The sequence below is a fragment of the Oryx dammah genome, unplaced genomic scaffold (genome assembly GCF_014754425.2).
Source record: "Oryx dammah isolate SB20612 unplaced genomic scaffold, SCBI_Odam_1.1 HiC_scaffold_18, whole genome shotgun sequence".
Taxonomy (NCBI): Eukaryota; Metazoa; Chordata; class Mammalia; order Artiodactyla; family Bovidae; genus Oryx; species Oryx dammah.
This window is the reverse complement of record NW_024070202.1, coordinates 106,680,374-106,707,607: the sequence shown is the minus strand read 5'-3', so window position 1 is coordinate 106,707,607 and position 27,234 is coordinate 106,680,374. Positions and strand designations below refer to the sequence as shown.

The window sequence follows — 27,234 nt, the reverse complement described above, 5'->3', positions numbered from 1 at the left end:
ACACAAAGGCTGCATTTATCACCATCTGAGACCCAGCAGCCTCTGGATCTATAAAGTGTAGAGGTCTCACAGCCTTTTGTAGAACTCAGAGGGTGATTCACTTTCCCTTTGAATCACTTCAGAGGGTTTTGCCATACTCATAGGTTTTCAGGCCCCGCTCTTGAGACCTTGTAAAATAGCCACCCGATACCTCTCCAGGTGGCCCCTCCCTTCCTCCGTGTTACAGTCCCCACCGGGCCTCTCATCGGGGTGGCTGGTTCTGCCCATGGCTGCGGGTGTGCAGTACCCTCAGGTGCCGTTTCTCTTAACCATTTTCTGTCCTCTTTTAGGAGCCTGTATCTTTTCTCAGTGCTGAAAAGGGAGACTAGTAGTTGGATTATGTCATCCCATGTAGGGTGGTGGGCTTGAAAAATAGTCTCCATTAGGCTAATCATGGCTTGTGGCTACCCCGAGTACAGTGAAGTGTGTCTCTGCCAGTTTAATATATCTGTAGAGGAAAATGGCTGGTAATAAGAGGCTACAGGGGGCTGATGGTAGTGCCCCCATGCGTCCTGAACCGGAGGCTGTTGTAGCTCTCTGAGGGGCACCTGTAGTGGGGTTCTTTCCCCCTGTTCCTTGGTGGAGCGCAGCCTCTAATTTCTGTGTTTTCTTCCCCCTTCCCATCAGTACTCACGGGGAGAGGTGGATACAATCTAGGAGATCCAGCTGGGGTGGAATCCTGGGGGCGCTGGCCAGAGGTCTCCATTGCTGGGATCAGAGCCTGCCAAAACTGTGGCTCTACGATCTCCGGGAGAGCTGGCGGAGAAGCAGCGGCTGCTGCAGGAACTTCACCTGGCCCTGGATCGGTCAGTAAGGCGGCCTCCGGTCCTGGTGGTGCACTGGGCTGTGGGCATGTAATCGTCCAGTATGGGGGAGATCATCCCCATCCAAATGCCCTAGAATTTCTTTTTTATCATCAGTCAATTTTTGTGCCATTAATATTTTTCCCTTTCCCTTCTGGATACAGAACCTTGTCCAAGTAGGAGGGTCTTGAGTTAACCCTAGCCGCAAGTCAATATATGGATATTGATCTGGGTGTCCTGACTCTCCTGTGACTACTATATGGACTATTTCCCCTACTTTTAAGTTCATGGTGTTCTCTGGTGGCCATCCTACTCCCATAGGGGGCCATTCAACCTCATAGAATATGTAGAGGCGGTTAGGCTTCATCTTCACCCCATAGTCTCCTCTAAATCCCTTCTTTAAATTTTTAATCATGCACTCCAATACAGTTTCCTTAGATTCATTTCCTCCCATCTTGCTTACCTTCTCGGACTGTCTTCTACTTTTCCTTCTTGTTCTGTCTATGAAGTTCTCGGTACCCTATGTACTTCTGATATTCCCCCTCAATGAAACACTTATATTGCCATTCCGTTTCCTTCCTAAATGGGGTGAGAAGAGCCTTACCTGCTAGATTCCAGAGGGAGAAGCGGGGTCAGCGTGTCTTCACCTGCTGGTTGGCATGGTCAAACCGGAACACCACTTGGTCCAAGACTGTTTCTCCCTTAACTTTTAAAGTCCAATCTGGCTTGGTGGGCTTGATCAGGTGTGGATGAAAAGACAAATGGGTTAAATATCCCACGTCCCAGGCCATCTCCGGAAAAGCCAATTCGTACTCATTAATGTATTTCCCTCCCTCTAGCCTGACAATTCCGAGGGGGTCAAGAATTTCACAGCAGATGGGACACCTCCTCGGGGAGGGCAGAATACAAGCACACAAAGACCAAGTTTCTTCTAACAACCCCTTGGTGATTGCTTGGTAATAATTTTCCCCAGGACAGCGTGGACACCACCTCCTAAATGACATTCACAAATTTCCTTCCTAAGCCTTAACACACTCGTCAACCTGTGTACCAAGCGATTGCTGCCACCTGCCTCTTCCAGGCTCCTGTGGGTCTGTGCCCCTTTTAGTCCCTCCCAGGGGGGTGATCAGGCCCCTTCTTCCACCCTGCTGGGTGGGTTCCTCCTCACCTGAGCGCTCAGTTCCCCTGCTGCCATCCACTACCTGCTAACACGAAAGGTCCAGGCATCGAGAAGCAGAATCCTTCCAGAAGGGCGAGGCGCCTCCCTCCTCTAGAATACTCAAGTTGCAAGGCCTCGGAGTAATCCCAAATGGGACTTGCCTCCCCAGAGTGAGGAGTTTCCTGGCCAATGCACCAAATGTTGCAGCCACGCTTTCCGAGAAACAAACTCACTCAGAGGGACAATGCAGATAGTGGAGTGCAGTTTATTACACCGGCGGGCCCAAGGCAAAGTCTCCTCTTAGCCAAGGACCCCAACTAGTTTTTCTGAAAACCTTATATACTTTAAGTGTACGTGTCCAAACCCACCTCCCCAAATTCCCTGAAACTAGTCTGAACAAAGGAAAAGAAAGATAGAATCAAAGTTAACCCGTGATTCATATGCCTTAAGCCTAGGTAGTTAACAGTGGACCCTTATCAATAGGCCTGTGGTCATACCCCAATAAGCATAATAGAATTTATGGTTCTATTTGGTTACACAGATAATTAGGGTATTATTTTAGGCAACAGAGAGTCTAGGTACGAGCCCTGGGGCTCTTCCATCCAGGGGATCTGTTTTTCCAGTTGGTATGTCGTTTCCATAGATACTGGGCATATAGCTCAAAGGCCACAGTCCAGCCCAAGATGGAGTCCTGCTTTCAAGATGGAGCCTGTTCTGTCTGTTTCCTCCCTCAATGTTAAAGAACAAAGAGTGAAAATGAAGTCAGTCAGCACTTACTTACCCAATGTGTACTGAAGGCCAGGAGGCAGGATGGAGATGAGATTTGGAAAGGGGTCCACCAGTGACCTTGGGAAAGAAACGAAATGGTAGAATCAGGAGCTGGATTTCGAAGTTTGAACCTCCTCAGAGGTTAAAGCGTCTGCCTGCAATGCGGGAGACCTGGGTTCGATCCCTGGGTTGGGAAGATCCCCTGGAGAAGGAAATGGCAACCCACTCCAGTATTCTTGCCTGGAGAATCCCATGGACAGAGGAGCCTGGTGGGCTACAGTCCACGGGGTCGCAAAGAGTCGAATACGACTGAGCGACTTCACTTTCACTTTTGGCAAAGGAGAGGGTGACCTGCAGTGAAGAAACGGCATATTCTCTACAGAGAGGCAAGAAATGGAGTTTAAGAGGAATGGGTACAGCAGACGTGGCACACATACACCATGGAACATTACTCAGCCATTAAAAAGAATGAATAATGCCATTTGCAACAACATGAATGGACCTAGAGAGTGTCATGAGTGAAGGAAGGCAGAGAAGGAGAAGTATCTTATGACATCTCTTATATGTTGAATCTAAAATGAATGAAACAAATGAACTTGCTTAGAAGACAGAAAGAGACTCACAGACTTAGAGAACAAACTTATGGTTGCAGGGGAGGGGAAGGATGGGGGAAGGATTGTGGGGGGATAGTTAGGGAGCTTGGGATGGACACGTACACACTGCTATGTTTAAAATGGATAACCAACAAGGACCTACTGTATAGCACACGGAACTCTGCTCAGTGTTATGTGGCAGCCTGGATGGGAGGGGAGTTTGGGGCAAAATGGATACATGCATACCTATGGCTGAGTCCCTTGCCTGTGCACCTTAAGCTATCACAACATTGTCTGTTAATAGGCTATACCCTAAAAGAAAACAAACAAACAAAAAAATTTAAGAAATGGAGTTTACCCAGTGTATCTTTATCAAAGAAGAAGTTAGAGATAAATTTTAAAAATGAAAATACAAAAAATGGAACTGGATAAGAAGATACTGGAGGAGGTACCACCTGTTTAACAGTGATTCAAGATCTGAGACAGAAGAGAATGTAAGTGAAGTGTCGAGTACATGTGCAAATTCAATGAGGATGTGACATTAATGGATGCTTTTAAGTAATTTTTGTAAACAGACAGTCATGATCCTTTAAGAAAAACAGACACATCCGGTAACTCCATAAACAGAGCAATGATTTACATGTATAACCAATGTTAGCCCCGAAAGAGAGACAGGTTATAAGCCAGGGATCTAAAGTCCACATCTTTATAATCACCCTCAACTACACCCGCGTTGCCCCGTCCCTACCGTCACTCTCTCCTTCTAAAAACAAGACAAAACAAACAAACAACAAAAAACCTTTAAAAGTAAAAATAGTGTATCAACTGTGCAAAACTGCAAAATCAGATTCCCAGCAAATCTGGGCCTCTTTAACCTTGATTTTGACCTTCCCACTCTTTTTGGGTAGAAATTCAAGCCGCAGCCCCTCTATCACTCCAGCTGGAGTGGACGTGTCTGGTGTTGTTAACAGGCACGTTTCCTTGCCAGCAAGCACATCCCTGGGCAACATTCCTGTCTACAGTCCCAGACGGTTTTGATGGAGCTCCACGGATCCCCGCGAATCCCTCCCGGCACGCGCTGCACGGTCGGAGACTGACCACCAGGGGACAGGCCCTCAACGGAGGAGCAACCCGGTGGGGACGACGCGGAAGCCTCGGTTGTCAGGCGTCACACCGGGGACTGGAGGGGAAGGGGCCCCGATCCACGCGGGGCCAGAGCCGACCCCGGGTCGTGGGTCACGGTGTTGTTGGCTTGTCCACCCCGAGTCTGGCTTTTTGGAGACTTGTGCTTTTCTCATCAAACGTGACAGCAGCTTTGCGCAGCTCCCTCGCACACAGCAGGATCCCTCGTAGGGTCTGGGGAAGCGGGAGTTCCGACCCCCAGGCGGGTCCATGGTCAGGGCTGCCCATCCTCCAGAGCACCTCCCCGGGTGCGGCGGGCGGGGCGGGGCCGCGGGGCGGAGGCTCCGGGAGGGGCCCGCCCCGCTGCCCGGGTCTACAAGTCTTTGCGCGCGGGAAGCGCTTCCTCATCAGTGCCTGCGCCGTGGTCGGCTCCCCGCACCCGCCCCGCCGTAGCGTGAGTTCGCGGGTCCAAGCGCGTCAGTTGGGTGGGCTGGGTGGCTTCGGGCGGGGACCGAGGACCTGGGGAGACCGGTGCGCCGCCAGGTGCCAGATGCAGGCCGGAGATCGTTCAGGGCGGTGGGCAGTCGCGGTTCTCTGGTCTCCTTAGGTTCACGTTCTGGTTTCCTCTCGCCCTTCCTTTCCCTATTTTCGCCTGTCTCCAAACGCTTTCCTCTTGCTTCTTTGCATTTCTGGGTCAAGAATTTGACAGAGATGTGTGGTTGTATGGGGGCGTGTTTGTGGGCCGTGTGCATGCATGCGAACGTAGCGACAGTTGTAGTCAGAGTTCTGAGGACGTCTTTTTTCTCACCTCCTGTGTCTTGTTCTGTTTTGTTTTGTTTTGTTTTTGGTGCTTTTCCTGTAAAACTAGGGAGGCTCGGATTCATGAAAGAGCTCACTTGTCTTGTCAGAGGCTTGACCTCAGACTTCCTGATCTCTCGCTGCGCTTTTCCACCCCAAACCCACATACTGAAATCATTCACCCTCTGGCTTCATACTCCAGCTGGGGGACTGGTACTTTTTTGTGAATCCACTTTCCTGCTGGCAATATTCAGAGTAAGGCGATAGATGGGTTGTTGTTGTTGTTTAGTTACTCAGTCATGTCCGACTTTTTGCAGCCCCATGGACTGTAGCCCACCAGGCTTCTCTGTCCATGGGATTTCCCAGGCAAAAATACTGGAGTGAGTTGTCATTCCCTTCTCCAAGGGGATCCCTGGATCAGGGCTCCAACCCAGGTCTCCCACACTGCAGGTAGGATCATTAAAATCTGAGCCACCAGGGAAGCCCCTCAGATGGGAAGGATAGGTTAAAAAAAAAAGAAAGAAAAGGAGCTGGAGTTTTGTGAGGAATACTGGTCGTACTTAAGGAGCCAAGCCTTCCAGAGAATTGGTGAAGAAAGTGAAAGGAAAAAAAGTCTAGAAAACTGTGGAAAGCCCAGACTCTGCAGGCTTAAAATCCAGGGGGAGGCACTCAGCTTTACCTGGGGGAGTGGCTGAAACTGATGAGGACGAGCCGTGAGCAGGCTTGAGGAAGACTGTAAATGAGACTATAGAATGCATCTTAAGGACAGAAACCAGCTTGGTCTCCTCTGGATAGGAATGTATTAAAGGGAGTGGTATTTGATAAGTGGGAAAAACAAGGGCAAAATGGAGGTGGCTGACAGTGTATGGAAACAGGAGGGAGGAGATGCCTTGGAAGGGAAGGGCTTGGTGTTTGTCAGTTTCGGTGGTTCCCTAAAGCCAAGCCTGATAGAAGGACCTGAGCAGAGGTAGTTTACTTTGGTAGTGAGCCCAGAACTGCACAGTGAGGACGTGGAGAGGAGGAAACCGGGAAGGACCCTGGTCCAGTAAGGAAGGACCTCTCGCTGAGCTGTTTACCACTGTGGGCAGCTGGAGCCTGATTCCTGGGGTAACCCCTGAGGGGCTCCAGAGTGCACCTAGGATGGCTCTGCCCCAGGGGAAGCTTGCCCCATATCAGCTCACCGCCACTTCAGGGCTGCCCCTGGACCCTTGCCCAGGTGACAAGGTCTCCCAGTGCCCAGGAGAGTCCTCCAGGGCTGTTGCTGGATGAGGTCTGGGGCACACAGCGCACCTGCTACCTGGCTCTTGTCACTTGGAGAGGCCAGAAAGCACAGCAGAGGGACAGACACTCATGATTTCTGTTCTCCTTGCATACCTGACAGGTGACGTTTTTATCTGCATTCTCTTCATATTCCAAAACAATCCTCCAAGGGATGTATGTACTATTCTCTTTATATAAATGGGAAGACCGGCGTATAAATAGTTTATCCAAGAGGAGCTGCTCTGAAGGGGAAAATGAGCTCAGTTTTAGGCACACCAAATTTTCAAAGTCCTGGTAAACCTCAGAGTGTTCCCCAAAGTAGGGGTGGGGAACTCCCTAGTGAGGGCAGACCCAGTAAACTGGATGGTGTTTCCCAATCATTTAGTCAGAGCTACCGGAACAAATTTTGTTTCTGCAAGGTCAACTGACCTTTTTGTCCAGAGAAATAATGTCCCGAGTCATCTCAGATTAACTCTCACTTTGATCTTCTTGCTCCTGTGGAATCCAGCCCCACCCTCACACCACAGGTTCTGCTCCTGCAGCCCCCATGGGGCTTCTCTCTGCTCAAAAGCTCCCAGAGGGAAGGCTTTGGGGAAGGGATAATTCGGAAGTTCTGAATGGATGTGTCCACCCTGCATATTTAAAATGGATAAACAACTACTGTATGACACAGAGAACTCTGCTCAATGTTGTGTGGCAGCCTGGAGGGGTGGGGAGTTTGGGAGAGAATGGATACATGTATGTGTATGCTTGAGTTGCATTACCATCACTATTTACCTGAAACTTATCAGGACCCTGTTAATCGACTCTACCACAATACAATGTAAAATAAAAAGTTGAAAAAGTGCTCGCTTACAGCATTTCAGGTCTCAACTTAAATCTCAGGTCTTAGCTTCAATGTCACTCTCTCATGAGGGCCTTTACTATAACGCCATCTAAAGTAATTTTCTGGTTGCTGGATATCACACCACTGTGTTTTATTTTCATCTAACGATTATTAATGGCTGCATTTTATCTGCTTGTCTACCTAATTATTGTCCTTCCCCTTTTCAAATATTAGATTCGTGAAAGCAGGGACCTTGTCTGCTGTGTTCCTTGCTGAACCCCTGGGCCTTCCACCACTCGGGGTACCTAACAAGTGGTTTTCATCTGAATGCATTGTTTATGGATTTATTTATGGCTGCATAAGGTCTTAGCAGTGGCTTGTGGGATCCTCTCTACCAGCTCACTGTTGGGGCTCAAGGGTGGCTTATGGCCCTGCTGCATGTGGGATCTTAGTTCCCGGACCAGGGATCAAACCTGTGTCCCTTGGATTGCAAGGCAGATTCTTAACCACTGGAATACCAAGGCAGTCCCTGAATGCATTTGGTTTTCTTTCTTTTTCTTTTTTTGCCCCGCACATTTCTTCCTTCGTTCTGACCAAGCTGAGTCTTTGCTTTCACCTCCTGCAGCTCATTTGAACCATGGCGACAACTCCTGCGGCTGCCTTTGAGGCCCTCATGGATGGAGTGACAAGCTGGGAGGTACCCGAAGACCCTGTTCCCAGTGAACTCCTTCTTATTGGAGAGGCCGCCTTCCCAGTGATGGTGAACAACAAAGGCCAGGTCCTCATTGCGGCCTCCTTCTATGGCCGAGGCCGCCTGGTGGTGGTGTCCCACGAGGGCTATCTGCTGGATGCTGGCCTGGCCCCGTTTCTTCTCAATGCAGTGCGCTGGCTCTCTCCCTCTCCTGGGGCGCCTGTTGGTGTGCACCCATCCCTGGCATCACTAGCACACATCCTGGAAGGCTCCGGGGCAGAGGCACAGGTTCACCCAGAACCAGCAGAACCCCTGGAGGTTTACTGCATCAGTGCCTACAATGACACCATGACTGCGGAGCTGATCCAGTTTGTGAAACGTGGTGGGGGCTTGCTCATTGGGGGCCAGGCCTGGTACTGGGCCAGTCAGCATGGTAGTGACAAGGTGCTGTCCAAGTTCCCAGGGAACCAGGTGACCAGTGTGGCCGGAGTGTACTTCACTGACACCTATGGGGACAAAGGCTGCTTCAAGGTCTCCAAGAAGGTGCCCAGGATCCCTCTCCAGGTCAGGTGAGTGGTGTTTCCCTACCGGGAGTCTGATGCGTGTCCACAATAAATCTCATCCTCCTCATCAGTGAGCTTCCACTTTAATACACATGATTTTCTACTGCTTTTCAGAACCTCCACAAAGAAAGGAAAAGACAACGGTAATGCACTAAGGCCCAGGAAGGGCTGAGTTCTCACTTTTCCTGCCGTCTGTGGCCAGAGCAACAATCAATCTGTTAGAAGAGCTTGTCTTACTCATCAGTCTGTCTGATGCCTGGGTTAGGCGGGGTTGGGGCTTTGCGGGTGGCTCAGTGGGAGAGGCTGGAGCTATGCTAGGCCTGTTCAGCAAGAGAGCTGGGAGTCCTGATGGAGGGATGTCTGATGGGAACTGGAGCCCAAGAGAAGACACAGTGATGGCCGGAGACACAGCTCGAGGGAGACAAGTACCTTGGCTCTTTCTTGACTCCAGGCTTGGCTGGTGGACTGAACTGGAGTGAGGAGAAAAGACAAGAGTCGAGATTTCCATGATCAAATACTTTTAAGGATGGGTGTTGCCACTTAGGGAGCTGTACAAGACTAGGAAAGGAAAGATTAGAGGAGGTCAGAAGTTTTGGATATTTGTGGGTTTGTGTAACTCGTTAAATCAGTGGCTCACTGTGCGTGGCCACGGGTAACAGAAGCCATGCTGTGGTGGACTGATCTGGTAGTTTATTTCTCTTGTGTAACAAAGTCCAGGCAGATAATCAGGACTGTGGCATTAACTCCCTGCTTTATGATAACTCAGGTTCATTCATGCATATTCATTCATTCCCTCTCTTGCCCTCTCTTTCTCTCTCCCTCTCAATCTCCCTCTATCTCTGTCTCTCTTCCCCTTTACCACTTCCATGACCCACATCCCTCCCTATGATATGTTTCACATTTATCCTTATGACTAAAAGATTGCTACTACTAATTTTGGCAATATAATTACACCCCAGCAAGAATAAGCTATAATGAATATACCTGCTGCATATGTCTCTTTTAATGCAGATAGTAATATGTTTTCTGGGAGCCCTGACTCTCTGACTTCTGTAATGTTTCAGAAATTAGCTAACCTGGCCAACTCTAGCTGCCAGAGGGCCTGAAGGGCTGAATATTTTTAAATGGGCACTGGCACCTCTGAAGAAGTCAAGATTCTGCTGTAAGGAAGGGCATGTTGTTCAGTTGCCAAGTTGTGTCTGACTCTTTGCAACCCCATGGACCGCAGCCCATGTGGCTCCTCTGTCCTCCACTATCTCCTGGAGTTTGCTCAGATTCATGTCTATTGAGTTGATGATGCTATCTAACCATCTCATTTTCTGCCACCTGCTTCTCCTTTTACCATCAATCTTTCCCAGCATCAGGGTCTTTTCCAATGAGTTGACCCTTCGCATCAGGTGGCCAAAGTATTGAAGTTCAGCATCAGTCCTTCCAATAAATATTCAGGGTTGATTTGTTTAGGAATGACTTGTTTGATCTTGACTGGAGATCAGACCAGTCAAGGAAGGGCAGACACATATTTAGAAAGCAGTTAGCAGTGTCCTCAGCTCCAAGGCCTGGCACATTTAAACTTGGTTCCCTCTGAAAGGGTTGGGAGGTGGTGAGTTATTCAGAGAACCAGGGTGGATCCAATTCATTCCAACTTCTCTTTAAGTCTGAGGGACAAACAGGTAAAGCTCACCAACTAATTCCTCTTAATAGTTCCGAAGGACTCTTATCCAGCAAACTAAACCTGTTTTCTTGTTTTTCTTCATCTCCGCCTACATTTTTCATCTCTGCCATGGAATCTGAAGTACCTTTTGTCTTGTTTATGTTTTGAAAACATAACCAGAAGGTACCATTATCACGTCAAAAAGAAGTAATAATTTCTTAATGTCATTATCCATTTCCATAATTGTCTTATTTTTTCACAGATTTTTGAATTGATCTATTAAAACCCAAATATTTTGATAGCTTGATATGACTTCTATGTCTTATATAATACTGAGTTTTCTTTCCAGTTCTTCTTATCTCTTGCTGTTCTTTTTCTTAAGGAAACTAGGTGCTTTACCCTGAACAGTTGCCCCATAGTATAGAATGCGTTTCCTTCAAAAGAGTCTGCGTTTTGCTGACTGAATCTCTGTGGTGAAGTTGAATAAATTCCTTTGTTCCCTATATTTCTTGTAAATTAGAAGTTTGATCTAGATTCCACAGCAGAGATTGGCAAACTATGGCATGTGAGTCAGCCCCCTGTGTGTGTTCAGTTCAGTCACTCAGTTGTGTCCAAATTTTTGCAGTCCTGTGTACTGCAGCATGCCAGGCCTCCCTGCCCATCACCAACTCCTGGAGCTCACTCAAACTCATGTCCATCAAGCCAGTGATGCCATCCACCCATCTCATCCTCTGTCATCCCCTTCTCCTCCTGTGTTCAATCTTTCCCAGTATCAGGGTCTTTACCAATGAGTCAGCTCTTCACATCAGGTGGCCAAAGTATTGGAGTTTCAGCTTCAGCATCAGTCCATCCAATGAATATTCAGGACTGATTTCCTTTAGGATGGACTGGTTGGATCTCCTTGCAGTCCAAAGGACTCTCCAGAGTCTTCTCCAACACCACAGTTCAAAAGCAACCATTCTTCGGCAGTCAGCTTTCTTTTTCTCAGTAACAAGTAGTAAATGCAGTCATCACATTTAAGTGACACTTTTTAAAAAGAGTGTGTGCTAAGTCACATCAGTCGTGTCTGGCTCTTTGTGACCCTATGGACTGTAGCCCGCCAGCCTCCTCTGTCCATAGGATTCTTCAGACAAGAATACTGGAGTGGTCGCCATGCCCTCCTGCAGGCATGGCAGGATTTCGACCCAAGGATTGAACCCCTATCTCCTGTGTCTCCTGCACTGGCAGGTGGGTTCTTTACCACTAGCACCACCTGGGAAGCCCTTTAAAAAAAGTGTATAAATCTTCAAGTGTAGTATGAAGAGTTTACTTGTAACACATTCCTAGATCAGAGCTAGCATGTGGAGAGAGGGATTTGATGTTCTATACTGCCTTCTTTACAGAAATGTTACTCTGAAGAATAGATGTACTTTTTAACTTCATTCATTTCTGTGTTCAATAATAAACGTATCTCAGAGATACTCTGAGTTCAGTTCCAGACCACTGCAATAAAATGAGTCACACGAGTGACTCAAATCTCTAGTGTTATTAATGAGAGTGAGAAAATTGGTGTGAACTGTGTAACCTCTGTACCCCTCCAGATTTCTGTATTCAGTGAGCTGGTCTCAGTGGTTCCCCATCTGAGTGCAGGCCCTTTGTTCCTTTTCCAGATGTGGGGAGGACCTCAGGCGGGATCAGCAGCAGCTCCTGGAAGGGATCTCAGAGCTCGACATCGGGAAGAGGGGAGTCCCCTCGCAGCTGCTGGTGCACGGGGCCCTGGCCTTCCCCCTTGGCTTAGACGCCTCTCTCCGCTGCTTCCTGGCAGCTGCCCGCTATGGCCAGGGCCGAGTGGTCCTGGCTGCCCATGAGGGCATGCTCTCTGCTCCCAGTTTGGAACCCTTTTTACTCAATGCTGTGCGCTGGCTGGCCAAAGGCCATACAGGCAAAGTTGGGGTGAACACCAGTCTAGACAAACTGCACGCCCTGCTGGCAGAGCGTGGTCTTGAGTGCAGTCTTGAGCCCCATCTGACAAGTGACGTGTCCATCTACTGCTGTACAGCTTACAGCGACAAAGAGGCTAAGCAGCTGCAGGAGTTTGTGGCCGAGGGTGGGGGCTTGCTGATCGGGGGCCACGCCTGGTGGTGGGCCTCCCAGAACCCTGGCCACTCCGCGTTGGCTGATTTCCCCGGTAACGTCATACTGAACAGCTTCGGCCTCAGCATCCTACCTTGGACCTTGGACCCGGGCTGTTTCCCAGTCCCTTCTGCCAACAGCCTGAACTACCACTTCCGCAAGGCGCTGTCTGAATTCCAGGCTAACTTGAACCTCGCGGGTGGCAACTTGGAGAAGAACTGGCTGTCGAAGCTGAGAGTGGATGGAGCCGCCTTCCTCCAGATTCCCGCAAAGGAGGTCCCTGCCTATGCCTCCCTGCACCGGCTCCTGAGGAAGCAGCTGCGTCTTTCGGGATTACCGGCTGTGAGCCCGGAGAATCCGGTGGCCAGTGACTCCTGTGAGGCGGTGATGCTCTGCCTGGCCACGGAGCTGGCACGCTCTGGCACTGACTGCTCCGAGCTGCCACAGGAGCTTGGAGCCTGGTCCTGCGGCTCCAGTCTGTGCCCATCAGAACACACAGTGGAGATCGATGCACGCAACCCAAGTAGGCCACCAGGGGCCTGGCCAGGGACAAGAAGGGGGCTCATGGGCTCCATGGGATCTTGTAGGGGCCGAAGGTTGGGTGGGCCAGTTCCTTTCTCCATCACACACTTTCAAGGAGATGGGAGTGGGATTCTGCTCTGGGCTTAGGTGGGCTTCAGGCAGGAAGGATGGATGAACTGAGGTGTGCAGGGAAGGGCTGTACCTCTGGGAGGTTCTGCGAGGCATCAAGCGGGGGAAGAACTCAGCCTTTGCTGACTGTGCCTTTTGTCACCCAGGCGATCACACCTGGATGAGTACAGGGCTTTACCTCCCAAACGGACAACTTACAGAAGTCTCCTTGTGTGAAGCTGCAGCTTGCGCTGGTCTGAAGGTAAGACTCAGACCCCTACCACTGCCTCATGCTTTCATTCTCATCCAGCTCACTGCTCTTCTACCAGAGTGCAGGAAGGCATCGTCCTACCCACATTACAGATGAAGCAGCTAAGTTTCTGGGAGCCTAAGGGAGTGCCTCCTTGGAGAAGGAAATGGCTACCCACTCCCAGTAGTCTGGCCTGGAAAAATCCCATGGACACAGAGGAGCCTGGCGGGCTGCAGTCCATGGGGTCACAGAGAGGAGGACCCAACTGAGTGCTTGTGTAAAGCTCTTCACCTTAGACGCAGTCCTCTAAGACAAGCCCTCAGCTCTCCACCTTCCGACAGGACACCGGACATATTCTGAACCACAGGCATTTCCCCAACATGGCCTTTCTGGGTTTTACATCTTTACCTTCATCCCTAAAGGGTGTGCATAACCCCGTCACTCACAAAAATGGACCATGATGCCAAATTAAAATTGCTGCTGCCTCAATTCTGAGAGTCACTTCCTACCACGGTTAAGGTCTCTTGGGAGTCAGTCTCCCTTCTCGCGCTCACTTGCAGTAACCCTGAGAAAAGCAGTCCCAGGCCTCCAGACGAGACGCACTCAATCGGTCTGAGCAGGAAGGGAGGCCAGGATGACCCCTCATCCTGTGTCCCACTGTGTCTGGATGGCCTCCTGTCTGTGCACAAAGGGTGGCCAAGGATTCCCTCTGCCTTGTTCCCGGCATCAAAACTACCTCAGGGGCTTGATCCCTGGTGTAGGAGCCCAGGTTCGATCTGGTACAGAGGCACCACGAGCTGCTAGTCAGTATCAGCCTCAGGGTTATGTCTGGTCTGCCTGATGCTGGTCCACTGTGGTGGTGGTTTAGTCGCTAAGTCGTATCTGACTCTGCGACCCCATGGACTGCAGCCTGCCAGGCTCCTCTGTCCCTGGGATTTTCCAGGCAACAATAATAGAGTAGCTTGCCATTTCCTTCTCCAGGGGATCTTCCCAACCCAGGGATCAAACCCGGGTGTCCTGCTCTGCAGGCAGAGTCTTTACCGACGGAGCTACCAGGGAAGTCAGTCCACTGTGGAGCTGTTTAAGTCCCTAGGAATACGATTCTACGTGCCGTTCAGTGCATATGACTTTTAGAAAGCCACCATCTCATGGTTTGTATGCACCACTTACAGAAAGGGGAAACTAGAGTTTTCTCAGAACCTTCCATCACACAGTCCCACACACAACCCCACACCCACAGCCCAGGGAACCAGCTCCACTCACGCATGGTGCAATTGCCTTTCCAGTTACAGATTGGCTGCCACACCGATGACTTGATGAGTGCCAGCAAGCTGTCTCGAGCCCCTGTGGTATCTCACCAGTGCAGTCTGGACAGAACCAAACAGGTGGTCTCCAACCTCTGGGGTGGCCTTCTCTATGTCATCGTGCCCACGGGCTGTAACCTGGGGCCCATGTCCATCACCATCAAGAGGGCTGTGCCTGCCCCGTATTACAAGCTGGGTGAGTGGACTGAGCATGGAGGGGAGGAGCAGAGCGGGGGCTGCGGTGTAGTTGTGGGCTGGTTGCCAAGGAGCGGAGGCAAAGGATTGGCGGACAGAAGGAGAAGGGACTGCTGGAGATGGCAGTGGAGGCAGGAGTGAGAAATCCCTGTGTCCATGGAGACTTCAGGGCAGAACAGAGGGGAGGGTCTGGGGGCCCGTCCTTCTCTGCGCAGCATGTAGACATGCATGGTAATCGTCCCTTATTTCAGTGTCCTCCTCCTGGTCAGCTCAAGGGAGGTGGAGGAAGTGGGTGACAGGTTCTGTGATGTTTATTCCCAGGTGAGACATCGCTGGAGGCGTGGAGGAGCTGTATTCAGGAGAGCCCGGCTCCCTGGGGAGAGCTGGCGACAGATAACATCATCTTGACGGTGCCGACTGCAGACCTCCGGGCCCTGGAGAACCCGGAGCCCTTGCTCCGCCTCTGGGACGAGATGATGGAGGCTATAGCCAGGCTGGCGGCCCAGCCCTTCCCTTTCCGCCGTCCTGAGAGGATTGTTGCTGATGTGCAGATCTCAGCCGGTAGGTGCTCCAGAGGGATGCCCCTAGACGGTAGACACCTTTTCATTACTATTTTGCATTTCTTGGGGCCTGTTGTTTTCTTTCTTTCATTCTTCCTTCCTTCCTTTCTGTAGTGTCCTTGTCTGGTTTTGGTATCAGAATGATGACAGCTTCCTAGAATGGCTTTGGGTGGATTCTGTCCGCTTCGGTCTTTTGGGAGTTTGAGAAGGATCGGTATAAATTCTTCTGTTTGTTGGGTAGAGTTCCTCAGTGAAGCCATCCGGTCCTGGACTTCTTGTTTGTACAGAGGTATTTTTCTATATATCCATTCTGTTTCACTTCTAGTGAGCGAGTGATCTGTTCAAACTATCTGTTTCTTCCTGACACAGTTTGCACAGGCCGTGTGTTTCTAGAAACTGGTCCAAGAAACTTGTCCATTTCTTCTTGTCCTGTTTGTTGGCATGTAACTGTTCATAGTATTCTCTTAGGATTTTTTGTATCTCTGTGGTACTTCTCCTCTTTCATTTGTTACTTTGTTTACTTGGGTCCACTTGCTCTTGTGAGTCTGGCCAGAGTTTGTTGACTGTCCTTTCAAAAAACCAGCTCTTGGCTTTATCAATCTTTTCCATTGTTTTTTGACTCTCTATTTTAGTTATTTTCTGCCTGATCTTTGTTATTGCTTCCTTTCTGCTGACTTTAATATGTGTAAGGCATAATTTTACCGGTAAAGTAAGGGGAGAAAAATACACTGAAGACATAGAGATGGAAAGATGTTTACATGCAAAAAGGTAAATCATGTTCACCTACAGGGTAAGAATTCAGAGGGGTGGAACAGTCTCAGAAAAACTGGTACTAGGACTTCAAGACGCTGGTGAGGATTGTTTCAAGGACAGGTTAAAACCTCTGAGATATCTCCTTCAACCATAATTCAGATTTGCAATGAAAAGAGGGGGTAAAAAATTTATACTAAGTATTTAATGGTTTAGAGAAAAGGCAATGGCACCCCACTCCAGTACTCCTGCCTGGAAAATCCCATGGACGGAGGAGCCTGGTGGGCTGCAGTCCATGGGGTCACTAAGAGTCGGACACGACTGAGTGACTTCACTTTCACTTTTAACTTTCATGCATTGGAGAAGGAAATGGCAACCCACTCCAGTGTTCTTGCCTGGAGAATCCCAGGGACTGGGGAGCCTGGTGGGCTGCCATCTATAGGGTTGCACAGAGTCAGACACGACTGAAGCGACTTAGCAGCAGCAGCAGAGAAAAGAAGGACATCTTTTGCTTAAAAAAAAGGGGAAAAGATTCAAAAAATTCCTTTGGCCATATTTGTAATCTTTTAACAAAGGGCAAGATTTTCATTGTTAAAAAGCATTGTTGAATTTGGACAACAGTGGTTTCTACAAGAGAAGGAATAACACTGCCTAGCCTCAAGGATCTCGGATTCGGATACAAGACCTAATGTTGCAGACGGGCATGCAAAGGAAACTCACACGAAAGGAAGCACTGAATTAGGGTGGGAATGGCTATGTAAAGAATTAACACTCTTTGGGGCCAGAGAAAGCGGGAGGTGTAACTCCAGAGTGGAAGTATGGGAAGGAGGCTGGGCACTCTTTGGAAAAAGTCAAGGGGGGCATCAGCTTTCTAAGTCAGCAGGGAGATTCTGGAATTATCAGGTACAGGCAGGATGGTGAGGAGAAGTTACCCAGTGGAGAGGAATGAAGGGAGATGGGTTTGGGTGGACCCTCTCCCCATGCCTCATTCTGCCTTTGCGTTCCCAGGCTGGATGCACTCAGGCTACCCCATCATGTGCCACCTGGAGTCAGTGCCGGAGCTCATTGATGAGACGCACATGAGAAGCTGCGGGCTCTGGGGCCCCGTGCATGAGCTGGGCCACAACCAGCAGCGGGAGGAGTGGGAGCTCCCCCCGCACACCACCGAGGCCACCTGCAACCTGTGGTCAGTGTACGTGCACGAGATGGTCCTGGGCATCCCCAGGGCTCAGGCCCACTCCAATCTGAGCCCTCCAGAACGGGAGAATAGGATCAAAACACACCTGGAGAAGGGAGCCCCCCTGTGCGACTGGGAAGTGTGGACAGCTCTGGAAACATATCTGCAGGTACTGATCAGAAATTCAGGGAGATGGGTGCCCCCAGACCCTCCATCATGGGGCATCCCAGATCCCAAGAGCTCGCCAAGTCCTTTCCACCCCCACCAGCCTGCTCACCACCTTCCCTGGCTGCATGGTGGTGCCTCTCAGGTCAGATATCTCTAAAATGCAGATAATGACACCTGCTCCACTCACCTCCTGTGCTTTTGTATATGTAAGAGAAAATGACGACTATTATGAGAAAAAAATAACTAGAGAGACATACAGTCTCTGGGTATATCGGGCAAGAGCAGACATTCTGGGAAAGACAGCCTTGGGACTGAGTCACGTCTCTCCCACTCGCTGGCTTGTCCTTTGTCCCTTGATGAATGCCTCAGAAATGGTGACTGTCTTGCTTTGCTTTCCCTCACCTTAGATTTATGGGGTCAAGTGAGTGTTGCATCCCTTCATAGTGTTAGGGGCAACTGCATCATAAGAAGACCTCTTAGGAGGTAACTGTCACCGAAATTGTCAGGTTTCCACCACCCACTTGAACCCAAAGTGTCTTCAGAATGAATAAGTAAATAACCAACCCAACAGAACACCACCAAATTCTCGAAGTGAGTTGATTTCCTGTGAAATAAGCAGAAATCCCTTTCCCCTCTCCCATCCTGCTTTGAAGTTTAATATTTTCAAGCTGTGAAAGCCACACCCCAGTCGGATCTCCTGCCCTGTCTGCTGTGACCCTCTAAATAATGGTCATGGCTCACATTTCACAACCACACTGAGTCAGAGAGTCTAAGCATCCTGACCAACATCACACATTTAAATGATGGGCCCAGAACCTATGGTCAGGAGTGACAAGCCCAGGCTTTTACACTTCCAAACCCTCGCTTTGATTTTTCTTTTTTCATTCACTTTCTGAAGATCTGAGTGAGAGACAGCCCCAGTCAATGAGATAACTGCATTGCATCAGATCTGGATTATTTTAGAGCTAGTCTCAGGGTTGCAGGGAAACAGACCCCACATGGTAGTTGGCCCTGAAGTGTAAGGCAAAGCCTTCATTCCCCTCTACCTGCTGACCCACTCACCATGAGTATCATTCTGCAAAAGCTCTGGGGAGACCTCTCATCCTGGAGTCCAAGACTTGGTCTCAGGACAGATGGGCACCTTCTGTTTTCTCAACCTGCAGAAGGCCTTCTCCCCCTCTTTCCTCCTGCTCTTGCCTAGGTCCAGATCCTCAGCATCCTCCTCTCTGCTCCCAAAGCCTCTTGAGTTTTTCCCCCATCTTGTTTCAACCACCTTCAATCCACCTTCCACACCAACTCCAAAATAATCTGAATATTCTGTGGTTAAGTCCCTCAAGTGTGCTCCTTCACATTCAGAAGGAAGGGAAAACACTTCCTTGGGTGTTGAAGGCCAGTCATCATCAGACCTTCACAAACATCTCCAGCTCCCACTCGCCCACCTCCTTGATTACCCTGCAGTTTACAGAGCTGCTTCCCACTAGGAACACATTTGCCGATTCGGCTTCTATGTCCCCCCTGCTTCCCTCCTGCAGCTGAAACGTGCTGAACGTCTTGTGTGTTTCCCGTCACATCACCTGTCCGAACTCGGCTCTCTTGTCCTCTTCTCCTGACATCATCTCCTGGACAAGCCAACCTCTTTTGTAATTTGTTATACGTCTGTCTCTCCGGTTGACCAGGGACCTCCAGAAGGACAAGAGCCCTAATCATTTCTGCCTAGCACAGTACCTGACACACTGCAGATGTTTCATAATGTTATATGTGTAATAATAGGTTCAGTGTGGTGATATGTTAATAGAGATGAGCAGGAGGACTCACAAGGCCACGTCAGTGAAGACACAGCCATGAGATCACAGGGAAACTGAACAAAGTGCACCTGTCCTTGTGGTTTCATACCCCAGACTCAGAGGATTCTTCTCCATAAAAGGGGGAGATCTTGGAAACCCCAAGATCGCTGCTAGCTCTAAATTTCTATGAAAAGTAAAAGTGAAGTCGCTCAGTCATCTTCGACCCTTTGCAACCCCATGGACTATAGCCCACCAGGCTCCCCTGTCCATGGGATTCTCTAGCAAGAATACTGGAGTGGGTTGCCATTTCCTTCTCCAGGGGATCTTCCCAACCCAGGGATCAAACTCAGGTCTCCCACATTGCAGGCAGACCCTTTACTGTCTGAGCCACCAGGGAATCAAAATTTTCTATAATCTTAGCAAATAAGAGCTTCCTACCCATGGCTTTCAGGTAGGTTCTTCCCTATGAAGTGTAAGTCACTCACATGTTGAACTGCTTGTGACGTACCTGCTAATTTCTTGTTTTGTTCCAAAGGCAGTGTCCCGTAGAGAAAAACAGTAGCCATGAAAATAGTCACAGGTCTGAGATAGCTTGAAAAAAAAGAAAAAAAAAGATTTTATTATGTCTGAAAGATATTGTAAGTTCCCAGATTTGGGGACCGAATTCCCATCTCAGTCAAGCTCAAATCTGTCTGATGTCTAAGTCAAGAAAACACTTAGAAAAAAAGAAAACACTTAGGAACTGAGAATACTACTTCTTTTTAATTAAAGAAATTTCAGATAACAGAGATAACTGTCATTTGTTGAGGATTTACCTCTTTTCAGCAATTAGGTTCCCTGTGTAGCCCCCTACTAGATTGAAAGGGTACAGGGTTTGTGACCAAAAAGTGGAATGAGCCAACACAATTGTGTTTATGATCAGAAGTAAGATGGGGAGACGGGGGCAAGTAAAGAAGCAAAGCTAACAATGGCTTCCGAGGTGGTGCAGGTGGTAAAGAATCCATTGCCAAAGCAGGAGATGTAAGAGATGCGAGTTCGATCCCTGGGTCAGGAAGATCCCCTGGAGAAGGAAATGGCAACCCATTCCAGTATTCTTGCCTGGAGAATCCCATGGATGGGGGAGGCTGGCTACAGTCCATGGAATGGCAAAGAATTGGAAACAACTGAAGCGACTTAACACACACACACAGAAATCACAGGAAATGAGATACACTCGTGAACACGTATGCTGCAGTATTTCACAGGCTTACACCTCATTCTGCCCCTTCCTCCTTTTCCAGCTCCAGGAGGCCTTTGGGTGGGAGCCGTTCACCCAGCTCTTCGCTGAGTACCAGACCCTCTCTGACATCCCCAGTGACAACCCTGGCAAGATGAACCTGTGGGTGAGGAAGTTCTCTGAAAAGGTGCAGAAGAACCTGGCTCCGTTCTTTGAGGCCTGGGGCTGGCCTCTCGAGGAGGAAGTGGCTTCCAGCTTGGCCTGTCTGCCTGAGTGGGAAGAAAACCCCATGAGAGTGTACATCTAGACTGCGACATCAGCAGTGGGCACCCAGCAGTGTGTGTGTGGAATGGAGGGACCACTCGCCCACTCCCCTCCCTGTGTTTCTTGCCAGTGCGCCCTGAGCCTGATTCCTCCTTTGCCGCCTGTCCTCAGGAAGTCCTTTAAGATGCTAAGACAAAATGAAACCAGCTTTCTCAGGAAAACACCGCTGTGCTTCTTTTCTTGTATCTCTGCCTCTATGCTCGCTGCCACCCAGACACTTGCTATCTTCACCATCCTCGCCCTCCTGCAGAGGATGTTTCTTTGAGTTTCTGCAAGCTCTTGGCTTCTATTTAGGACCAATAATTTTAAAGACTCTGGATTGCATTGTAATCTGATATCACTCCCTCACCCCAGCTGGCCCTGAACAAACCTCTTATCCCCAGCTCTCAGAAGCTTTCTGACTGTAAGAGAGATGCCCTAATGGAGATGGCTGTGAACCAGCTTTGGTTCTAGGGAAAGTCACTCAACTCTCTGTGTGTCTGGATTCTTATTCATGACATGGGGATGAAAAACATGTCTGATCACCACCTGTGTGCAAGTAAGGGAGCTCTCCAGCCCAGTTTTGTGTGGACAACCTGCAAACTGAATCTCCCTTCAGGGTCTATCTCCTTGAGGTTAGCAGTCAGTCCTTGAGTGAGAGTATTTAGTAAATATGAATGCTGTGTCCAGATGTGGTATCAAATGATAGTCTTCAAGATCCTAGCCCATCCTATGCGTCCTTTCTCCTGCCTCTGGAAGGATGTTGGGATAGAACTTCATCCCAGGAATGGTGGAAACTCAAATGAGATGGTGGGAACCCAAGCTGGAGGTTACAGCACTAGAGGGGTTTTCTGAGAGGGCCCCGATGGAACAGGATTCCGAGTTGTAGCAGACCGAGTTAATCACACTCACCGACCGCCCCGCAACCCAGCGTCCCCTGAACTTTCTTATCATCTAATTCCGGTCCATCCCGGCTCTTTGGCGGGGTGGGGTTCCAAGTAGAGATTCATCTCCAGCATTAGCAGAATGTACACTGAGCCATTTTCCTCAAGCTTGGTTTTTAAACCATGGTTTTGTTCTCAGTATCACTCCCTGGGCTTTGTCAAGGACACAGTGGCCCCTCAGGCAAACGGCCCTGGGGAATGTCTTTCTCTGAAGCCCAGCAGCACATCCTTCTCCCAATTCGAGGATAATTTCCTTTTATTTCACTCGTGTCCTTCGTCAGGTGCATTTCTGACAGAAAAAAGGCTCCATGAACATTTGTTCTGTTATACAGAGTGAAGTCAGAAAGAGAAAAAAGCAAATATTGCATATTAACATATATATGGGATCTAGACAATGGTGTTAGTGAGCTTATTGCAGGGAAGCAGCGTAGACACAGACTAGAGAATGGATTTGTGGACACAGCGGGGGAAGGAAAGAGGCGAGCGAATGGGGAAAGTAGCATAGACTTCCATACACTGAGTGTGAAACAGGCAGCTGATGAGGAGTTGCTCTAGAACGCGAGGAGCTGAGCTGAGCGCTCTGCGATGACCCAGACGGGTGGGATGGAGGGAGTCCGGGGAGGTTATACGTGCATAATTATGGCTGATTTGCGTTGCTGTATGGCAGAAACCCGCACAAGCCTGTAAAGCAATTTTCCTCCAATTAAAAAATAAAATGGGAGAATAAATCAAATATTTGTTCACTGAAGGAGCAGTAACGCCATCTAAAACATAATGAACAGTCTTTATGCCCCAGGCTTGGTGAGAGGCATTTCCTATGAGTTATCTTGTATAATCTTCACCACAGACCTCTTGAGGTTGGTAGTATCATTACCCCACTTCATAGATGAGAAAAGGAACACTTAGGGATGTTAAATAACTTCTGAAGTCACAAAGCCAGTAAGAGGAAGAGTCGGGGGCTTGACTGAAGCCCATAGCAAGGACAAACTCGTGGAGCTTTCTCCCATGGATAATTTTCCATTTAGAAAAAAGTTCACCTAGAAAAATGGAAGTTTAACAAGATTTGGGCTTATCCATGCTCACTATTGAATTTTTACTAAATATCAAATTTAGCCTCCAGAAATGTATCAGTACCTGATCTTCCAGTTGTCACAGCACGTGATTAGCCTCCCTATATAGAGAGAAAGGATTTGAAGTCAGGCAGTTCAACTCCAGAACTGGTGTTCTTAGCCATGACAGTAAGGATGACTAAAGGAATGGATAAAGCTGGGTTGAAGAGGTTGCCATAGAGACAAAGACAAAACCTGACTTTCCCCCAGGTGCCCTGGAGTAGAATCTAGCACCCTTCTCCTTACAGGAAGACTGTGTCTCTGCCGCTCTTTCTAAGTTCAGAATTCATTGTGTATAACTGGGACACTCCGAGTATTCTGTATTCCACAGCACACTTGCTCTCAAGGATGTCAATGCAGTTCTGGTGAATTGCCAATAAATGCCATTTGCTGGGAGCTGTTCTAAGTACTTTTTATTTATTTATGCTCTCATCAGTCCTACAGAATAAGTACTATGGCTGTCTCCATTGTTCAGGGAAGGAAGCACATTTCCCCCTGGGAGTTGTACTCAGGACCCACATTTTTAGCGACCATACTGAACGATATTACTGGGTCTGCCACAACCTGCAGCTCTGCTTGCACGGAACGATGTGTATGGCTACTGAATCACCAGGTGACCAGATGAAAACTACCAAAATTCCCTATTTGCTGGGCAGGAGTTAAATTCAGACATAGAGAACAGACAAACGGACACAGCAGGGGCAGGAGAGGGCGGGATGAATTGAGAGAGTAGCTTTGAAATAAAACACATCACCACGTGTAAAATAGACAGCTAATGTGAAGTTGCTGGATAACACACGGAGCTCAACCTGGTGCTCTGTGACAATGCAGAAGGGTAGGATGGTGGGAGGGGGCTTCAAGAGGGAGGGAACCTATGTATGCCTGTGGCTGATTCATGCTGGTGAATGGCAGAAACCAACACAAGATTATAAAGCAATTATCTTCCAATGAAAAATTAAAAAAAAAAAAAACAGGTAATTTCCAGTTACTCAAATAGGAATTGTTTACCCATAAGGGTCATTCAGGGGCTTCCCAGGTGGCGCTAGTGGTAAAGAACCTGCCTGCCCGTGTAGGAGATGTAAGAGATGAAGTTTCGATCCCTGGATCGGGAAGATGCCCTGAAGGTAGGCATGGCAACCCACTCCAGTATTCTTGCCTGGAGAATCCCGTGGACGGGGGAGCCTGGCGGGCTACATCCCATAGGGCTGCACAGAGTGGGACATGACCAAGGCAACTTAGCACACACACACACGGGGTCATTCATCCAAGCCACACAGCCCTCAGTATCAAGACCCTGCCCTACCCAGCCTGGAGAATTCTAAAGAGCCATGCTTCATGTAACAACTTGGTGGAGTCCTAGGAGAAAGCTCATCTTAAACTCAGAGCTTTTATCTAAGTGACCTTTGCTCACTCTTGCTGCTGCTGCTGCTAAGTCGCTTCAGTCGTGTCCGACTCTGTGCGACCCCATAGACGGCAGCCCACCAGGCCTCCCCAGTCCCTGGGATTCTCCAGGCAAGAACACTAGAGTGGGATGCCATTTCCTTCTCCAATGCATTAAAGTGAAAAGTGAAAGTGAAGTCGCTCAGTTGTGTCCAACTCTTAGCAACTCCATGGACCGCAGCCTACCAGGCTCCTCCATCCATGGGATTTTCCAGGCAAGAGTGCTGGAGTGGGGTGCCATTGCCTTCTCTCTTAAGGATACCCAAACTTCCATCCTCATTTCTGAGAGTTATTGGACAAAGGAGCACAAAGCCCAAGGTCCTATAGGTTATTAGATCCAATATCTGAAATATCCAGACTTCTAGCAGATTGGATAATTTACAAAGGAAACAAGTCACCTTAGAATTATTAAAGAAAGTAGAACAAAAATGACTAGTCCTCTATCTTACCCCACAAGCATAATGTTGCCAAATGATTAGAAGGATGGGTGGTTAATTTCTCCCCAGAATTAAAGAATTAGTGATTGGTCACACTAAATGGGACCAAAAAACCTCATCCTTGTGGTGAATATTGTTGAAATGAGACAATAAGCAATGCTAACAAGAATTAAAATGGTTCCTGTCTTAAATAAATCTGATTCTCTGCTCACTCTTTGTCTCCCCCTTGTGGCCACCTAGAAAACCTTGCACCGCCTGTGAAAGTAAAAGTCGTTCAGCCGTGTCTGACGATTTGCGAACCCATAGACTATTTGCGCAGAGAAGGCAATGGCACCCCACTCCAGTACTCTTGCCTGGAAAATCCCATGCACGGAGGAGCCTGGTAGACTGCAGTCCATGGGGTCGCTGAGAGTTGGACACGAGTCAGTGACTTCACTTTCACTTTTCACTTTCACGCATTGAAGAAGGAAATGGCAACCCACTCCAGTGTTCTTGCCTGGAGAATCCCAGGGATGGGGGAGCCTGGTGGGCTGCCGTCTATGGGGTCGCACAGAGTCGGACACGACTGAAACGACTTAGCAGCAGCAGCAGCAGCAGATTATTTGCGAACCCATAGACGTCTATGGAATTCTTCAGGCCAGAATACTGGAGTGGGGAGCCTTTCCTTTCTCCAGGGGATCTTCCCAACCCAGGGATCGAACCAGGTCTCCCACACTGCAGGAGGATTCTTTACCAGTTGAGCCACAAGGGAAGCCCAAGAATATTGAAGTGAATAGCCTATCCCTTCTCCAGGGGATCTTCCCGACCCAGGAATTGAACCAGGGTCTCCTGCATTGCAGGTGGATTCTTTGCCAACTGAGCTATGCACCTCCTGACCATCAACTATAATAGTGAAATTATTCCAGTGGAGGCAAACTCAGTTTCTGTCTTAGTTTGAATTAAAAAAAAACATATTTATCTGTCTTAGTTTTAATTTAAAAAACATATTTATCTGTCTTTTCCCATGTAGGGACAGATTGGTCAATGTGGTCTTCACTTTTTTTTATATGGTCTTCACTTTTAATACCCATTTTAAAAAATCACCCAAATCTATTTGCTTGAACCAGAATGGCAGCAAATTCATTTACTGTTTAGCTCACAATGTTGTTAAAATGGATCTAGATTCTTGGCATACAGAAGAGTTATTACCTTTATCAATTACACATATAAAGTCTTAGTTAACACTTTTTAAATTTGTGACTATCATAAAATAAATGATTATCGGAGCAAGCCCAAGGTCCTTCTCAAAATATACCTTTGGGGCCCTCAGTTCAGTTCAGTCCCTCAGTCGTGTCTGACTCTTTGCAACCCCATGGACTGCAGCATGCCAGGCTTCCCTGTCCATCACCAACTCCCAGAGCTTGCTCAAACTCATGTCCATTGAGTCGGTGATGCCATCCAACCATCTCATCCTCTGTCATCCCCTTCTTCTCCTGCCCTCAATCTTTCCCAGCATCAGGGTCTTTTCAAATGTGTCAGCTCTTCGCATCAGGTTGCCAAAGTATTGGAGTTTCAGCTTCAACATCAGTCCTTCCAATGAACACCCTGGACTGATCTCCCTTAGGATGGACTGGTTGGATCTCGTTGAAGTCCAAGAGACTCGCAAGTCTTCTCCAACACCACAGGTGGGGCCCTAGAGATATCTATATATTCTAGACCACAGAGAAATATCCTCCCAAAGCAAACATTACCTTTCTATCACACTTTCTCTTCTAAGAAAGAAGTATTACTATACATAATAATACAAAGGTTAGCAGCCTTATAACTAGAGGTAGCCCATTCAAGATTTGGGCAGGCTTCTCCAGCCTCATTCTTGGGGACCTGCATAAATTGGTGGCCTCCCTCCCACTGGCTCTTAGGCCAGCAGGGCTTGTGTACAGGAGAGCCAGAGGGCTGTAGGAACCAGGGACTGCTTTAAAGCTCATACAACATCTCATGTGCTCAGAGGCCCAGCACAGAGGTTTCTGGTGAGGCTGAACAGCTTTGCATGTATTAACTGGACATTTAGATTTTGTTTTTTTTGTTTTTGCTTTGAAGTGCCCATTTTATTCTCATGCATTTTTCTGTTGGATACGCTGGTCAGCTATTAATATTTATGTAGCTGATAGCTTCTCCCACTCCAGGTTGCCCTTCTTAGGGTATCTTTTTTTCCCCAAACTTTATACTTTTGATTTTGTACTGGGGTATAGCTGATTAACAATGTTGTGTTAGCTTCAGGTGAACACTGAATGGACTCAGCCACACATATACATGTACCCACTCGCCCCCAAACCCCACCTCCTATCCAGGCTGGCACAGAAAATTGAACAGAGTTTCATGTGTTACACAATATTTTTAGGGTATCCTTTGATTTGTTTGTGTTCAGTCGCTAATTTGTGCCCAACTCTTTGCGACCCCGTGGAATGAAGCACGCCGGGCTTTCCTGTCCTTCACTATCTCCTAGAGTTTGCTCAAACTCATGTCCACTGACTCGGTGACACTATCTAACCATCTCATCCTCTGTCGCCCCCTTCTCCTCATGCTCTCAATCCTTCCCAGCGTCA

The 27,234-nt window shown here is 48.5% G+C and overlaps 1 protein-coding gene across 3 annotated transcripts; it reads left to right on the top strand.

Annotated features, from left to right (window-relative positions):
- Positions 1 to 4,852: 4,852 nt before the first annotated feature.
- Positions 4,853 to 21,215, top strand: TCAF2 (TRPM8 channel associated factor 2). 3 transcript variants are annotated; one of them, XM_040260065.1, is made up of 9 exons: positions 4,853 to 4,933; positions 7,603 to 7,669; positions 7,994 to 8,628; positions 11,923 to 12,908; positions 13,183 to 13,277; positions 14,552 to 14,765; positions 15,086 to 15,325; positions 17,083 to 17,420; positions 20,484 to 21,215. In XM_040260065.1, the coding sequence occupies exons 3-9, from the start codon at positions 8,006 to 8,008 to the stop codon at positions 20,724 to 20,726; spliced, it is 2,739 nt and encodes a 912-aa protein (XP_040115999.1). In that variant the 5' UTR covers positions 4,853 to 4,933; positions 7,603 to 7,669; positions 7,994 to 8,005; the 3' UTR covers positions 20,727 to 21,215. The 3 variants fall into 3 exon arrangements, with proteins under 3 accessions (XP_040115999.1, XP_040115998.1, XP_040116000.1); XM_040260064.1 differs by having other exon boundaries at positions 4,899 to 4,938; XM_040260066.1 differs by lacking the exon at positions 17,083 to 17,420 and having other exon boundaries at positions 4,899 to 4,938.
- Positions 21,216 to 27,234: the final 6,019 nt, after the last annotated feature.

Bases quoted from the DNA above. Each gene is read 5' to 3' on its own strand.
- TCAF2 (XM_040260065.1), top strand. From the start codon at position 8,006: ATGGCGACAACTCCTGCGGCTGCCTTTGAGGCCCTCATGGATGGAGTG. The intron at 13,278-14,551 runs GTAAGACTCAGA...TTGCCTTTCCAG, and splicing joins CAGCTTGCGCTGGTCTGAAG to TTACAGATTGGCTGCCACAC. The intron at 17,421-20,483 runs GTACTGATCAGA...CTCCTTTTCCAG, and splicing joins CTCTGGAAACATATCTGCAG to CTCCAGGAGGCCTTTGGGTG.